The sequence below is a fragment of the Acomys russatus genome, chromosome 2 (assembly GCF_903995435.1).
Source record: "Acomys russatus chromosome 2, mAcoRus1.1, whole genome shotgun sequence".
NCBI classification, from domain to species: Eukaryota; Metazoa; Chordata; class Mammalia; order Rodentia; family Muridae; genus Acomys; species Acomys russatus.
In genome coordinates, this window is record NC_067138.1 from 105848892 (window position 1) to 105865884 (window position 16993).

Genomic DNA, 16993 nt, shown 5'->3' on the forward strand with positions numbered 1-16993 from the left:
AAATATATACCATACACAAGTAGACTTGAAGACATATGGACATCTCAACAGATGATGAAAAGGCCTTTGATGAAGTTCAGCACCCTTCATGACAGAAGCCTTGAGGAACCTAAGAAGAGAAGGAAGATACCTCAACATAATAAAGGCTACATGACAAAGTTGGAGCCACCATTATACTACATAGGAGAAAACAAAAGGCATTTCCTCTGTCACAAGGAAAAAAATAGGGCTTGATGCCTCAGCTTAAGTTATAGACAAGAAAGAAAAACAAAAGGTGTAAATAGGAAAGGAAGAAGTGAGAATTCCCCTTCTTGCAAATAGCATGATCCTAGATTCCAGAAGCCCTAAAACTGTACCAGAATAGTCTTTAAAAGAATAGCATTTTCAGCAAAGTAATAGAAGACAAAATTAGCATGCAAAATCTAGCAGTAGCCTTTCTGTATATCAACATACGAAGGGGAAAAAAATAAAAAAAAAATCCCATTCCCAGTAAACATAAAACACTTAGGAATGAATCTGCGGAGGTAAACGACCTTTATGATGAAAACTTTAAGAGACTAAAGAAATTACAGAGGACATTAGAAAACGGAAAGGACTTGCACAGTCCCAAACTGGCCAAACTGACATTGTGAAAATGACTTATGTGAAGATTAACATTGTGAAAATTTTACCAAAATTGATCTACAGACTCAACATAAACTTCAAAAACCTCCTGTAACATTTAGGGGGTGTGAGGAGGACATAAGAAGGTAGATATAAGTGATGTTTATATATGTGTGTGTGTGTGTGTGTGTGTGTGTGTGTGTGTGTGTGTGTGTATAATGTACACATAGACAAATGCAAATGAAACTTATTTGTATGCTAACTTTAACTTAATATTTTAAAGAACTAGATCCATATAAACTAATATGGGGAAGACCAAAAAGATACTAACGAGCACAACTGAGCCATGGGACAATCACCAAACAAAAGGGGACCCGGGTAATTGAATGGGTTCAGACGAAGGAACAGAAAAATATTTGAAGAAACTGTTAAGGCTGAAATTGTTCCAAATCTGATGAAAATCTTAAAGTCACATACCAAGAAACTTCATGAATCCTAGGATAAGGAATATTCAGAGATACCAAAGTCTATGCTAATCAAATCTCTGGAACTCAGAGATGAGAAAAATCTTAAAACAGCAAAGCAGGCTGGCTCAGTGTTAAAGGGCTTGTTTGGCAAGAATGAGACACTGTTTTAACTCTAGCACCACAAAACACACACACACAGAGAGGAGGGGGATACTACAAGCTAGCAAAGGATTTTTAATTCATATGTAGAGAATAAATGATAACATCCAATAGCATCATGTCAGAAAACATGCAGGCAAAATATTATTATTTCAAGTACCATTAACTGCTTGAAACTGTCCAGCTTGGATCCTATACCCAATAAATGTTATCTTTCTGAAATAAAGCTATCAGATTAATAAATCTAATGAAGGAATTTATTGCAAGACAATGGCCAATGAGAATTAAAAATAGACCACTGGTTAGTGGTGGAGCAAGCCTTTCATGCCAGCACTCGGGAAGCAGAGGCAGGCAGATCTCTGAGTTCCAGGCTAGCCTGGTCTACAAAGCAAGATCCAAGACAGCCTGAGGTACAGAGAAAAACCTTGTCTTGAAAAAACCAAAAAGAAAAACACTAGGCAAAGGCTTGTGGGGAATCTCATTGGCGCAGCACTTGCACAGCATCCATGAGGCTTGGGGTTTGGGCGTCAGTACTACAGGGAAAAAGGAAAGAAAACAAATGGATAACCTAAATAATTACATGCCTGACACATTGAATCTAGGCCTAAAAATACCTGCACAGAACACTAAGCTCAGATGGTATCCTTGGAGAATTTTCCTACACACTTAGGAAAATAACAGAAATGTACACAAAACCTTTCAGCAAACAGATGAGGAAGGAGCAGCCGCTAGCACCTGTCGCAAAGTGTTAACATGATGGGAAAGCCAAGTACACGTAAAGTGGGACTCAGTGTGGGTCGTGTGCATGAATGCAAAAGGAAAGAGCTGGCCACAGAGGCACTCACCTGTCACCTCAGTACTTAGGAGACTGAGGCAGGAGGCCAGCCTGGGCTATAGAAAACAGAAGAGCAGGGGGCGTAGAGATCTTCCTCAACTTAATAAAACACATCTGTGAGCAATCAATGCCATCCAGCAAATGCCTCATCTCTATGTCTCTTGATTTTCACTAACAAGTTTTTCGCAAGAAGCAAAACAAAACAAAAGAAAACAAAATGAACAAGCCATTGTTTACTCCAAAAGATTTATTCCAAAATTGTCATGGAAATTTTCACATCTGGACTGGTCCCTCGGACACTCTTGGTAGCATGACTTAGGCTCTCCACCATCTTTACCGTCTTGGTCACTTTTCCAGAAGTTAAGATTTCTTTCTGTTAAAACAACCTCCTGTTGTAGTGGGTTGAATAGAGACCCCCCTTTTCCGTTCTTACCTTTCCCCTGGCTGCATCTCATACTAAGATATTTGAAAAGCAATGTCTACAAATGTAATTAGTCACAGTGAAACCCCACTGAACAGAGGAGTGTTCTGCAGCCAGGACGTTGGCCTTGAGAAAAGAAGACTGGACATGGTGACACACACCTGAAACCCCTGCACTCTGAGGCAGGAAGCTGAGGCAGAAATAAATGGAGTGTGAGGTCTGGCTGGACTTGCTTTGGGGGCAGGGCAGGGCACAGAGACATGCCAGGGGAGGTAGCTCCGTGGAGTGGAAGCGGAGGTTGAAACAATGAGCCAAGGGCTGCTGGGAGCCAATAGAAGCTGGCTGTAGACCAAGGAGGATTCTTTTGGATACCTTCAGAAGGAAGAGGCCAAACCCAGACCTCCAGCCTCTCTGAGGAAAAAATATCTGCTGCAGTAGTCCTTTACCCACAGTTCAGCTATCTAAAGTCAACCGCAGTCTAAAAAGAATAAGTAGAAAAATCTAGGAAAAAGAAATATTCTTCAAATGCATGCATTCTGAGTAACATGATAAAATGGCAGCCCCGTAGCTCACCTTCTCACCCAGCATAGGACCTGGCACTCAGTCCAGCACTCCACCACACACTATCCACCCACGCCACTCAGTAGCTGACTGGGTCATCAGGCACTGTGATAGTATCTCAGAAAGCACTTGTTTTCCTTAATAGTAGCTTCCAAAGCATGATGTAATGGTGATATAATTTGGACATGCCAAAGAAGCTATAAACTGCTTCCTACAAAGAGAAATTCTGGCTTAATCAGCAAACTCCTTTGCTGATTAACCATGTGGAAAGTTACCTTTGAATCTTCTGTTTGTGAAGAGACAAACAGAAATGTGTCTTAGTGCCATTGCCCCTCACTGCACAGTCAGTGTGAAAAGTTAATACACAAGACATAAAAGGCATTAAGTGTATGCTGGTATGTATGGAGGCTGCACAGGTAGGACCTGACACTGGCTGTGGTTCCAGGATTCACTGGAGGTCCCACACATATGCAGGAGAGGGGCAAAGAGGGCATTTCAAAACAAAGTTTGTGGTCATTTCTCAGAGTGGCCCTCGCTACGCAGCATGCTAATTTTACCTTTGCAATATGACAGCATTTACCATTAATCCCCAGCACATGTGTTTCTCTCGTTACTGTTCCTCTGGAAAGTGTACACTGAAATAAAGTCATGGTTGGTCAACATTCAGAATGACATCATGTCCCAAGTCCATTGTTCCAGGACACTGTTCTATCTTTCTGTTTCATTCAACCTGCTTGATTTGTCTTCCTTAAGTGTAATTCATCTCCCACAGTTTATAGATGCCTCTGTTTTCCTGTTTTACAGGTTTGGGCTCACTAAGTGTCAGTTCGCTAGAGAAAATAAATTGCCTCAACGCAGTAACAATCGCTTCTTCAAAAAGAAGGTTGTCCACCCATCTCCAAGTAAGTTGGATTTAGCTTTTTTTTTTCTATCTAAACTATTGTTTATAATTATAAACTTAAACTATTGCTCAACTCAAATAAGTTTGAGTACATGCGGCTTAAAGAGCATTATTTCAACCCTACCAAAAACCAGTTCAATAAACTAATTACATAGGAATTGAAGATTTTAAAATTGGACTAGATTTTGTATTTTTAAGCCTACTATGCTTCTTAATATGTTAATATACAATTTGAAAAGTCAATGCTAGGCTTCAAACTGTGGAAAAGTAGCCAAACCCAAAAAGACCTGGACACTGACTCCTGATGTTTCATGTTGGTGCAGAGATACAGGCAACATGGTTGAGAGGAAAAGAGTAGCATCTATTGTAGGTTTATGTGTTTAAAAACCAGTTTTTCAGTGAAACTGTGGGTAGTTGGGAATGAAATGCAGGTCATGAGATGGAAGAGAGAGCTGGTAACTAAAGCAGAAGTCCCCTAGGAAGGAGAGGACAGCTTGGCATATGGGATCACAGGACTTAGGACTAGACTCTTCACAGTCTGCTCTGGAGTCAGTCGCTTCCCACTCAGTTGGGGCTGGGGCTCTGTCCCCAGAAGACATTCTGTAAATATTCCTTCTAATAACTGCTCCAGCTGACGGGATTCTCTGACCACGCACTCTGTGTGTGAAAAACTCCTTGTAGGCTGGAGAGTCCTAAAAAGCACTAGCCGGAGATGCTCCCTGCCACCTAATTGTTAAGCCATCTCAGTGTATGAATGCCAGCCACAACAGCTTCCTTCACTCACGGTTCTAAGGATCCCACTCCAACCCTTTCCCCTACTACCTCTCACTGTCCTGGCTGCCTTTGTGCTGCCTCAGCAGTGCCCTCTTTTCCTCCTCATCCTGGTAGCTACACTCAGTTCCTCCTCCTGTGAATGGCCATCCTGTCAACTCCCTTCATGGCTCCCCACAGACTAAGGGATCTGTAAGGGTTGGTAAGACACAGTTCATTCCAGCCTTCTCTACTTTTTCCTTGAGGTCTCTCTCCTCCCTTCACTCAGTCTCTACCTTCCTGCATCATCACCATTTTCACGTGTAGATGAGGTCATTTGTTGAAGTTGATAAGTATAGTGATGTCTGTCTATGCTTTTTCAAACTGTCTCCTACAGCTTGCATCTGCTACTGTCACCAGATCTCAAATGACTTCATCACTTCCCATTTCCTTTAGGGTGAAATTGAGGTTCCTTGATTTTCTCAAACCTGTCTTTTTCAGTAAGATTTCTTACCCTTGTCCCTGCATCTAGTGGGTCACATTTCTTCATTATCTGCATTACTTTTTTCTTTAAAAAAAAAAAAAGATTCTATTATCTGCATGTATTCCTGGAAGCCAGAAGAGGTCATTAGAGAGTATAGATAGTTGTGAGCCACCATGTGGTTTCTGGGAATTGAACTCAGGACCTTAGGAAGAGCAGACAGTGCTCGTAACAACTGAGCCATCTTTCCAGGCCCCTATTTTTTCTATTTAAAAAAATTTTACCATTATTTATTTACATGTACATGTGTATGTCTGTCTATGTGCATGTGCCTGAAGTTAGGAATATCCCTTGGAGCTAGAGTTGTAAGCAGTTGTAAGCTGCCTGGTGTGGATGCCAGGAGTTTAATTCTGATCCTCTGCAAGAAGAATGCATGTTCTTAACTGCAGAGTCATCTCCCCAGCTCTCCTGCATTATTTTAACATTTAAAAAAGCACAGTTTCTTCACTTCCCACTTCTAACACTATTCTCTCCTCTTAACATTCTAGTACCTAGGCATCCTCTTCCATTCAGTTCACATAAAGGATGAGCATCTCTCATGCAAAAACTGATACCAGACATGGTCCACTGCACTGCCCTGCTGACCTATGTATAAAATTATTTACATGTACAAAATTACCTTCAGTTCATAAGTTATATGTGAAACCTTTTAAAATTATTATCAGTTCTTTGAGAATTACATACAGTGTGTTCTGATAATATTCATCCCTCCCCCAACTACAGGTAAGTTTTATGTGTAAGCTTGGGCCATCACAAGAGATTTCGTTACGTGTGTGCATATATTCCAAAAATTCAAAACACCTCTGGTTTCCCAAAGTTTTCATAAGGCAAACTCAGCCCATGCTAACCTTTCTAGAAGTTTCCCAAAAGGTCTAACAGCACTTCTCTCTTGGCCATATCATCCTATGATTTCTTTTGCTGTATTAACAAATTACCCCAGCACACACTTAGTGTTTCACAGTTCTGGGTGCCAGGATTTCTGGCACATCTTAGCCAATCCTCTTCTCACAGTGTCGTAAGTCTTGTGAGAACCTTAAGGCTGGAACTGGGGAAGTCCCTATATCTTCAGTCTCAGCAAGGTAGAATGCCTTTCCCTAAGATGTAACTATAAGGGGCTGGAGAGATGGCTCAGTGGTTAAGAGCACCACCTGCTCTTCCAAAGGTCCTGAGTTCAATTCCCAGCAACCACATGGTGGCTCACAACCATCTCTAATGTGATCTGATGTCTTCTTCTGGCCTGCCAGTGTACATGCAGGCAGAGCACTGTATACATAATAATAAATAAATAAATCTTTAAAAAAAAAAAAAAGATGTAACTGTAAGCCAGCACTTATATAGTAAGTACAAGTCCGCAGAATGAGCTAATGAATAACAAAAAGGTTGGGAGAAGAGTGTAAAATGTATCATTTAGAAGGTTTTAAAAAGGAGGAAGGCTGGAGAGATGGCTCTGCAGTTAAAAGCTCTTACTGCTCTTGTGACAGCTGTTGCCAGCACCCATGGAGGGTGTTCACAACCTTCCAGCTCCAGGGAATATAACAGTGTCTTCTGGCTTTTGCACACACTGTATTTACATATATAAACATCACACACATTCACACACGCACGCACACACACATGCATGTACATGCACGTACAGACATTCAATACACAGTAGTTTCTATAAAAAGTTTTTAAAGGATGTATGTCCTCATTCAGATGATTATCAGCATTAGCTCTCTCATTGTTTTTCTCACTAAGTCCAATATATTTTTCTCATGTTTCCCACCACAGCTGAACGTTCTCATGATTATGAAACAGAAAGTGAAGAAGGGGTTTATGAAGTACCACAGGAGTGGAAAAATAAAAACTCACCAGAAGAGAGTGAATACGAAGTACCATTGGAAGACGAAGTGGACACCCTGGTTGCCTGGACCAGTTCTCTTAATGTAGATTCTTTGGAGTACGACAGCTAGCCCACAAGGATTTCACACAGCACCCAGCTATAGCGCAGCCTCATTGGATCACGTTTGGAAGATGCTCAGAACATGGCTTCTGCTCTCTAGCCCTGTTGGTCTCATCTTTCTACAAGCACAAAATACAAATATAAGTCAATGAATTTGTTGCTGTAGGTTTTAAAAACTCTATTCCTGTTTGGAACTAAGTAGTCAAAATTGAGTGCTTACTGCAGTGTTCTGTCAATGCTGTTACACATATTCCCACAATCCATAGGGTACAGGAACTAAGTTCTTACCAGCAACAGGCAGTGGGACAGCAATAATGCTGAAGGACAAAAGGAAGGACAGGCATTTCAGAGCATGGGCTTAACCCAGGTAGAGAAACCTGTGACTTCACCTGTACCTGCCTAGGACCCTGTGTCCTCTGTCATGAAGAGAGGAGACACCAAATCCACATTTCAGTTTTCCTGGATGTCCACAAATCTCTAACCATCTTCTATGTTTTTTTATTTTTATTAATTTATTCAGATTACACCTCAATTGTTATGCCATCACTTGTATCCTCCCATTCCTTTCTCCTTCCCACTTTCACACTATTCTCCTCCCCTAGGTCTATGACCAAGGAGGACCTCTTCCCCCTCTATATGGTCATAGGCTATCAAGTCTCATCTTGGTAACCTGCTTATTCTTTCCTTGAGTGCCCTCAGGCCTCCTTATCCAGAGGAGGTGGTCAAATACGGGACACCAGAGCTCATGTCAGAGTCAGTCCCCACTCTCCACATAACTGTGGAGAATGTCCTGACCATTGGCTAGATCAGAGTAGGAGTTCGATGTTTACTACTTGTATTGTCCTTGGTTAGTGCAATAGTTTGAGCAGACCCTCCTGGACCCCAATCCACCCGTCACAATGTTCTTCTTGTAGGTTTCTAGGACCCTCTGGATGCTTCTATTTCCCCATCTCCTATATTTGTCTTACCTAGAGTCCCAGTAGGCTGTCCACACATCTATCCCAATCTCCTGGTAAGTGAAGACTTTCATGGGACATGCCCCTTGGGCTAGTGGTCAAAAAGAAGTGAGTATGTACCATGTGAATCTTTCTGCTTCTGGGTTAACTCATTCAGTATGAAAATTTCTGGTTCCATCCACTTGTCCACATATTTCGGGAATTCATTGTTTTTTAATAGCTGAGTAGTATTCCATAGTGTAAATGTACCACAGTTTCTTTATCCATTCTTCTACTGAGGGACATTTAGGCTGTTTCCAGGTTCTGGCTATTATGAATAAGGCTGCTATGAACATAGTGGAACATATGTCCTTATTGTGTGGTGGAGCATCTTCTGAGTATATCCCAAGGAGTGGAATAGCTGAGTCTTGCAGAAGTCCTATTCTCAGTGTTCTGAGAAAGCACCATGTAGATTTCCAAAGTGGTTGTACTAGTTTGCATTCCCACCAGCAATGAAGGAGTTTTCCTCTGTCTCCACATCCTCACCAGCATGTGGTGTCGCTTGAATTTTTTATCTTAGCCATTCTGATGGATGTAAGATGGAATCTCAGAGTCATTTTGATTTGCATTTCTATGATGACTAAAGACGTTGAGCATTTCTTTAAGTGTTTCTCAGCCATTCGATATTCCTCTATTGAGAATTCTGTTTTTCAGCCTCATTTCTCAGTTGGGTTATTTTATTTGGTGGTGTTTAATTTCTTGAGTTCTCTATATATTTTGGAAATTAGACCTTTGTCAGATATAAGGTTGGTGAAGATCTTTTTCCAGTCTGTAGGCTGTCGCTTTGTTCTCTTGACAGTGTCTCCTGCCTTACAGAAGCATCTCAGCCTCATGAGGTCCCATTTATCAATTGTTGACCTTAAGGCCTGAGCTGTTGGTGTTCTGTTCTGGAAGTTGTCTCCTGTGCCAATGTGTTCCAGGCTCTTCCCCACTTTTTCTTCTAACCGATTTATGTCTCTGGTTTATGTTGAGGTCTTTAATCCACTTTGACTTGAGTTTTGTGCATGGTGACAAATATGGGTCTAATTGCATTTTTCTACATTTAGACATCCAGTTAGACCAGCACCATTTGCTGAAGATGCTATCCTTTTTCCGTTGAATAGATTTGGCTTCTTTGTCAAAAATCAAGTGACCATATGTGTGTGGATTCATTTCTGGGTCTTCAATTCAATTCCATTGATCAACCAGCCTATTGCTGTGCCAGTACCATGCAATTTTAATTACTATTGCTCTATAGTTCAGCTTGAAATGGGGTCTGGAGATTACTCCTGAGGATCTTTTATTGTACAAGATTGTTTTAGCTATTCTGGGTTTTTTGTTTTTCCATATGAAGTTGATAATTGATATTTCAATGTCTTTAAAAATTGTGTAGATATTTTGATAGGGTTGCATTGAATATGTAAATTTCTTTTGGTAAGATGGCCATTTTTACTACATTAATTCTCCTGATCCATGAACAAGGGAGATCCCTTTGTCTTCTGATGTCATGTTCAATCTCTTTCTTCAGAGATTTAAAGTTTTTTCAAACAAGTTCTTCACTTGCTTGGTTAGAGTTACTCCTAGATATTTTATATTGCTTCTGACTATCTTGAAGGGTATAGTTTTCCTAATTTTTTTCTCTGCATGATTGTCATTTGTATATAGGCAGGCTACTGACTTTTTTGAGTTAATTTTGTATCCAGCCAATTTGCTGAAGGTGTTTATCAGCTGTAGGAGTTCTCTGGTGGAGTTTTGGGGATCAATTATGTACACTACCATATCATATGCAAATAGGGGTAATTTGACTTCCTCCTTTCCAATTTGGATCCCCTTGATCTCCTTTTGTTGTCTTATTGCTCTGGCTAGAACTTCAAGAACTATATTGAAGAGATATGGAGAAAGTGGGCAGCCTTGTCTAGTACCTAATTTTAGTGGAATTTCTTTGAGTATCTCTCCATTTAATATGATGTTGGCTATTGGCTTGCTGTATATAGCCTTTATTACGTTTAGGTATGTGCCTTGTATTCCCTATCTCTCCAAAACTTTAAACATGAATGGGTGTTGGATTTTGTCAAATGCTTTTTCTGCACCTAAGGAGATGATCATGTGAGTTTTTTCTTTCCGTTTGTTTATATGGTGGATTACATTGATGGATTTCCATACATTAAACCATCCCTACATGCCTGTAATGAAGTCTAGCAGGTCATAGTGAATGATATCTTTGATATATTCTTGTATTCATTTTGCAGATATTTTATTGGGTATTTTTGAGTCAATGTTCATAAGAGAAATTGGTCTGAAATTTATCTTTTTTTGTTGAGTCTTTGTGGGGTTTAGGTATCAACGTGACTGTGGCATCATAGAATGAATTTGGTAATATTCCATCCATTTCTATCTTTTGGAGTAGCTTGAAGAGCATCGGTATTAGCTTTTCTTTGAAGGTCTGGTAGAATTCTGCGCTGAAACCATCTGGCCCTGGGCTTGTTGTTGTTGTTGTTGTTGTTGTTGTTGTTGTTGTTGTTGTTGTTTTTGCTGTTGTGAGACTATCAATGATTGCTTTTATTTCTATAGGAGAAATAGGACCATTTAATTTATTTATCTGATCTTGATTCAATTTTGGCACGTGGAATCAATAAAAAAATTGTCCATTTCCCTTAGAGTTTCAAATTTTGTAGCATATATGCCTTTAAAGTAGGATCTTATGATTTTTTTTCTTCAGTGTCTGTTGTTTTGTCTTCCTTTTCATGTCTGATTTTGTTGATTTGGATAGTGTCTCTCTGCCTTTTAGTTAGTTTGGCTAATGGTTTGTCTATCTTGTTGATTTTCTCAAAGAGGCAGCTCCTAGTTTTGTTCATTCTTTGAATTGTTCTCTTTGTTTCTAATTTATTAATTTCAGCCCTGAGTTTGATTATTTCCAGATGTCTACTCCTCTTGGGTGTTCCTGCTTCATTTTTTCCTACAGCTTCCAGATGTGTTGTTAAATTGCTTATGAGGAATGTTTCCAATTTCTTTATAAAGGCACTTAGTGCTATGAATTTTCCTCTTAGCATTGCTTTAAATGTATCCCACAAATTTGGGTATGTTGTTCCTTCATTTTCATTGAATTTCAGGAAGTCCTTAATTTTTTTCTTTATTTCTTCCCTGACCCAGGTGTCATTTAGCAGAGAGTTGTTTAGTTTCCACGTATGTATAGGCTTTTTGTTATTTCTGTTGTTGTTGAAGTGCAGCCTTAGACCATGGTGATCTCATAGGATACAAGGTATTATTTCAATCTTCTTGTATCTGTTGAGGCTTGCTTTGTGACCTACTATGTGATCAATTTTGGGGAAGGTTCCTTGGGGTGGTGAGAAGAAGGTATAATTCTTAGTGTTTGGGTGAAAAATTCTGTAAATATCTGTTAGATCCATTTGATCCATGGTGTTGGTTAATATTATTTCTTGGCTTAGTTTCTATTTCAATGACCTATCCTTCAGTGAGAGTGAAGTGCTGAAGTCTTCCACTATTAATTAATGCGTGGGGTCAATGAGTGGTTTAAGTTTTGTTTATAGTTCTTTTACTAATGTGGGTGCCCTTGTATTGGGAGCATAGATGTTCAGAATTGTGATGTCTTCTTGGTTGATTTTTTCTTTTATGAGTATGAAGTGTCCTTCCTTGTTCCTTTTGATTAATTTTTGTTGAAATCTATTTTATTAGATATTAAAATGCCTACACCAGCTTGCTTCTGGTGACCGTTTGCTTGGAATATTTTTCTAGCATTTTACCCTGAGGTAATGTCTGTCTTTGTGGGTGAGATGTGTTTCTCGAATGCAGAATGTTGGATCTTGTTTATGCATCCATTCAGTTAGTCTGTGTCTTTTTATTAGCAAGTTGAGACCATTGATATTGAGAGATATTAATGACAAGTGACTGTTAAGTCCCTTAATTTTTGATGTTGGGTACAGTAGAGAGTTTGTGTGGTTGTGTTTTTGTGATGCTGTAGTTATTTATTTCCTGTGTAGTTTTGGTTGTGGCTTGTCCCTTTGGGGTGGAGTTTTTCATCTGTAAAGCCGAATTTCTGGATAGGTACTGTTTGAATTTGTTTTTCTCATGGAATATTTTGTTTTCTCCATCAATGGATATTGATAGTTTTCCTGAGTATAGTAGTCTGGCCTGGCATCTGTAGTCTCTTAGGGTTTGCAGGACCTCTGTCCAAGCCTTTCTTGCTTTTATAGTCTCTGCTGAGAAGTCGGGTGTAATTCTGATAGGTTTGCCATTGTATGTTACTCTGCCTTTTTCTCTTGCCACTTTTAAAATTTTTTTCTTTTTTTATTTTTTTATTAATTTATTATCATTACATCTCAAAGGTTATCCCATCCCTTGTATCCTCCTATTCCTCCCTCTCTCCCATTTTCCCCTTACTCCCCTCCTCTATGACTGTGACTGAGGAGGACTTCCTCCCCCTATATATACTCATAGGGTATCAAGTCTCTTCTTGGTAGCCTGCTATCCTTCCCCTGAGTGCCACCAGGTCTCCCCATTCAGGGAACGTAGTCCAATATGAGGCACGAGAGTACGTGTGGAAGTCATACCCCACTCCCCTCAACTGTGGAGAATGTCCTGCCCATTGGCTAGATTTGGGTAGGGGTTTGAAATTTACAGCCTGTATTGTCCTTGGCTGGTGCCATAGTTTGAGCGGGACCCCTGGGCCCAAATCTGTCTATCATAATTTTTTTCTTATAGGTTTCTAGGATCCTCTGGATCCTTCTACTTTGCCATTCTCTTATGCTTCTCTCATTTAGAGTCCCAATAGGATGTCCTCCCCTCTGTCCCAGTTTCCTGGTAAGTGAAGACTTTCATGGGACATGCCCCTTGGGCTAGTATGCAGATATAAGTGCTCCTCCCGTGTGCAGGGGCATGCAGGTCCTCTGCACCCTGGTCCCTTCAAACCGTGGAGCACTACTGCTGCAGTGATGTGGGGACCTCGGTGTTCCTGGTTCAGAATTCTGTCCAATTCTCTGAATTGTTTACTGGAGCTTCTAAACATGGTCCACACTGCTCACCGCCATCTTGAATCTCTAATATTTTTTCTTTGTTCTGCTTCAAGATCTGTGATTGTATCTTCTAGACCTGAAATTTGTTCTTCCATCTCTTGGATTCTGTAGAAAAGCTCACCTCTGTGTTGCTCACCTTCTCCTCTTGTTTTTCTTCTGTCTGTGTGTTTATCATTGACTCCATTTTCATTTTCAGATCTTGAACTGATTTTTTTATTTCTTTCATCTGATTGTTTGTATATTCCTGAGTTTCTTCCATTGCCTCTTTATAGGTCTTCAGAGCGTGAATTGTTTTATTTATTTCTTTCATCTGGTTGCTTGCATTTTCCTGAAATTTTTCCAGTTCCACTCTATGTGCTTCTTTTATGTCTCTCACCTGTTTGGCTGTGTCTTCCTGCATTTGATTACAAATGTTACTTGTTTCTTCCATTATCATCCTCATTACTAAGGATTTGAGGTCATTTTCTTGTATTTCCGTTGTATTTGAGTTCTCTGGGTTGTTTTCTTTGGGATTGCTGAAAACTGGAGACGCCATGTTGTTTTGGGGATTTTTGCGTATGCCTTTTCGCTGTCCTTTAGACATCTTGCTGTCTTTATTTTTGTTGGGTAGCTTCCAGAGTTGGATGAAGGGAGTCTGATGATAGATTCACTTGTTTTCTCACGATTTCCTTAGGCTGGGAGCTCTAATGCTTCACTGGTGTGGATGTTAGGAGGTTAGCCCTGTTGTTTTGGACTCTCACAGCCAGTGATCTTCAGCTCCCCTGTGCTGTGGGTCCTGCAATCGTTCTGGGTCTCTGAATGAGCGTTGGGTCAGTCCAAGGTATCCACAGCCTTCTTTGCCCCCTGCCCAGTCCAGCCAGGACCACTGGGCCCGAACCATGGGCTGAACTCAACTAGATTCTCAGGGCCTGTACCATCTGCCGAGCTCAGCTAGGGATTCTAGGCCCAAAATGCACACAGAGTCCAGCCAGAATTTTGGGGCTGGGACTACACACAAAGCTCAGCTAGGGGCTTTTGACCCAAAGTGCACGCTGTGGCCAGTTATTGGACTCAGGGCTTGAACTGTCCACCAAGCTCAGCCAGGAATTCTGGATTCAAACTGCACACTGTGTCCAACCAGAGTTAGAGCCGGTGGAACTGAGCGCTCTGCCCAGCCTGCGTCACAGCAAGAGAACTGCGGCTGCGCCGAGCAAGGGCCTCCAGTGGAGCTGAGTGCTCCGCCCAGCCTGTGTCACAGCAGGAGAACTGCGGCTGCGCTGGGCCAGCGCCGGTGGTGGAACTGAGCGCTCTGCCCAGACTGCGTCACCTCAGGGGAGCTGCCGCTGAGCTGAGGTGGTGCCTAGGGTGGAACTGACCACTCTGCCCAGCCAGCGCCACAGCAGGGGAGCTGTGGCTACACTGAGTTAGTGCCTCGGGCAGAATTGCTTGCTGGGCTGAGCCAGAATCCGGGACTCTGGGGCCGAACTGTCCACCGAGTCCAGTCTGGGTCCCAATGCACCACGCAACCCAAATCCTGCCCAGAGTTCCCTCTCCTGCAGCAACTCCCACCGGCCACCACACCAATCGCCTCCACTGGAAGGCTATGAGCTGCAAACCTCAGCCACCACCGCTGCTGACGCTGGTGCCGCTGCTGCTGCTGCCTCTGCTGCTGCTGCTCCGATCCGAGAAATCCGCGCTCCTCCCGTGTGCAGGGGCACGCAAGTCCTCCACACCCTGGTCCCTCCGAACCGTGGAGCACTCCTGCTGCCGTGGTGTGGGGACCTCGGTGTTCCTGGCTCAGAAATATGTGCAGTTCCCTGAATTGTTCACTGGAGCTTCCAAACACAGTCCACACTGCTCACCGCCATCTTGGATCCCCACATCTCTTTCTTTAAATTATGGAAATTTTCTTCTATGATTTTGTTGAAGATATTTCCTGGGCCTTGGAGTTGAGTGTCTTCACTTTCCTTGATGTCTATTTTTCTCACGTTTTGTCTTTTTATTGTGTCTTTGATTTCTTGGATGTTTTATGTCAAGAATTTTTCAGATTTAGCATTTTCTTTGATAGTTCTACATTTGCATCTTCTAGTCTCGAGATTCATTCCTCCATTTCTTGGATTCTGTTAGAGAAGCTCACCTCTGTGTTGCTTACTTTCTTCTCTACAGTCTCTCATTCCTGTTTTTCTTCTGATTGTGCTTTTATCACTGTTTCCATTTTCATCTTTAGAGCTTGAACTGCTTTTATTGATTTCCTTCATCTGGTTGTTGGTATTTTCCTGAATTTTTTCCAGTGCCTCTCTATAGGCCTCTTTTATGTCTTCCACCTGTTTGACTACGTCTTCCTGCATTTGCTTATGGATTTTATTCGTTCCTTCCATTACCATCTTCATTACTAAGGATTTGTGGTCATTTTCTTATATTTTGATTGTGTTTGAGTTCTCAGTGTTGCTTTCTTTGGGATAGCTGGGATCTGGAGATGCCAAGTTGTTTTTTGTTTTTGTGTTCTTATGCTGTCCTTTAGTTATATCGCTATCACTGATGTTGGGTGGTAGCTTCTGGTGTTTTCACTGTTCATTATGAGTGGATAGTTGGTAAGTGATTATAGGTCATGTGCCCTTGCCTGGGGGGATCAGGGAGTTCTTCTCTGGAACCAGCAGGCGACCTGGTTTCTGCTCCAGGAGACTTTGTTCTACACTTTAAGCTCCTGGCTGGGCTTTAGCTGCCCAAATGTCCAGGCCCAGACCACTGTGGCCCACAGTCAGGTTCTTGCCTGGACCAGTCTAGATAGCAGACCAGTCTAGGTTGCGTACCTTTGACGGTTCAGTCCCACTGAGTTGTGGCCCCAATTCAGACCCCCTTCTAGACCCCTCAGGGCAGTCCAGCTTCTCCCACAAGCATGGGAGTCCCTGATAGGCCATGGTGATTGTGGCTTTATCTATCTGCCCAGTTGTCCAAGCCCAGACTACTGTGCACCCAGACAGGTTCCTGCCTGGATCAGTCTAGATGCTGGACCAGTCTAGATTGTTCACCTTTGGCAGTTCAGTCCCGCTGAGCTGTAGCCACAATTCAGACCCCCTTCCAGACCCTCAGGACAGTCTAGTTCTTTCAAATTCCTGCTGGCCATGGGGACTGTCCTGGCTGGGTTCTATCAGCCCAATTTTGTGGGCTCAGCCCACTGAGGATGGCTGCTTGGCCCCAGCCAGACCCACCCAGACTGTGCAGGCTGTTGCTGAGCACCAAGGGCTTTGCCGGGGCCTCCGTGGCTCCCTGTGGACTGGGGTGGGGTGGGGGGTGTCTGAGGGACAGATTTATTTGTCTCCCTGAGACTTCCCCAGGCCAGGAGCTCCGGTGTTCCACCACCGTACACACTGTGCCTGGGCTACAGAGCCCGGCTGCAGACCACAGGTGGGTTTCCATTCCAAAGCCTGGAGAGTGGGTTCAGGTCCTCCCTCTAACCATCATCTTTGTTCTCCATCTTTTTACTGTGTTAGCATGTACATATGCATGACTCATCTATGACAAAACACATCCTGCCGTGGCATGCAACCCTCCTTCCCTCAGCACACTCTCACTCAGACTTACCAATGGAAGCTGTCACTGCATTCTCTATTCCTCTGGTTCACATCACAATTCTATATGCTGCACAGTAAAACCTATCCTCTGCTTGTAATCCATAAACTCAAGGTTTCCAAACAAGTCCATACTGTGGAAGCCCAGCAATGCTCTCTGGGCCTCTTAGCTACACCTTTTTTTTTTTTTTTAAGATTGGGTTTTTATCTTTAATTGTGCATGTATATGTTTTTGTGTGGGTATGTGCATGTGTGTGCAGT

At 42.1% G+C, this 16993-nt stretch overlaps 1 protein-coding gene across 1 annotated transcript in view; it reads left to right on the top strand.

The window, feature by feature from the left end:
• The window catches only part of Ube2u (ubiquitin conjugating enzyme E2 U), a 67506-nt gene extending 59945 nt beyond the window's left edge, over positions 1–7561 (top strand). Inside the window, exons 8-9 of the mRNA XM_051156912.1 lie at positions 3851–4080; positions 7009–7561. Coding sequence (XP_051012869.1) covers positions 3851–4080; positions 7009–7190 — 412 coding nt within the window. The 3' untranslated portion in view covers positions 7191–7561. The remainder of the gene's footprint in view (positions 1–3850; positions 4081–7008) is intronic.
• Positions 7562–16993: the final 9432 nt, after the last annotated feature.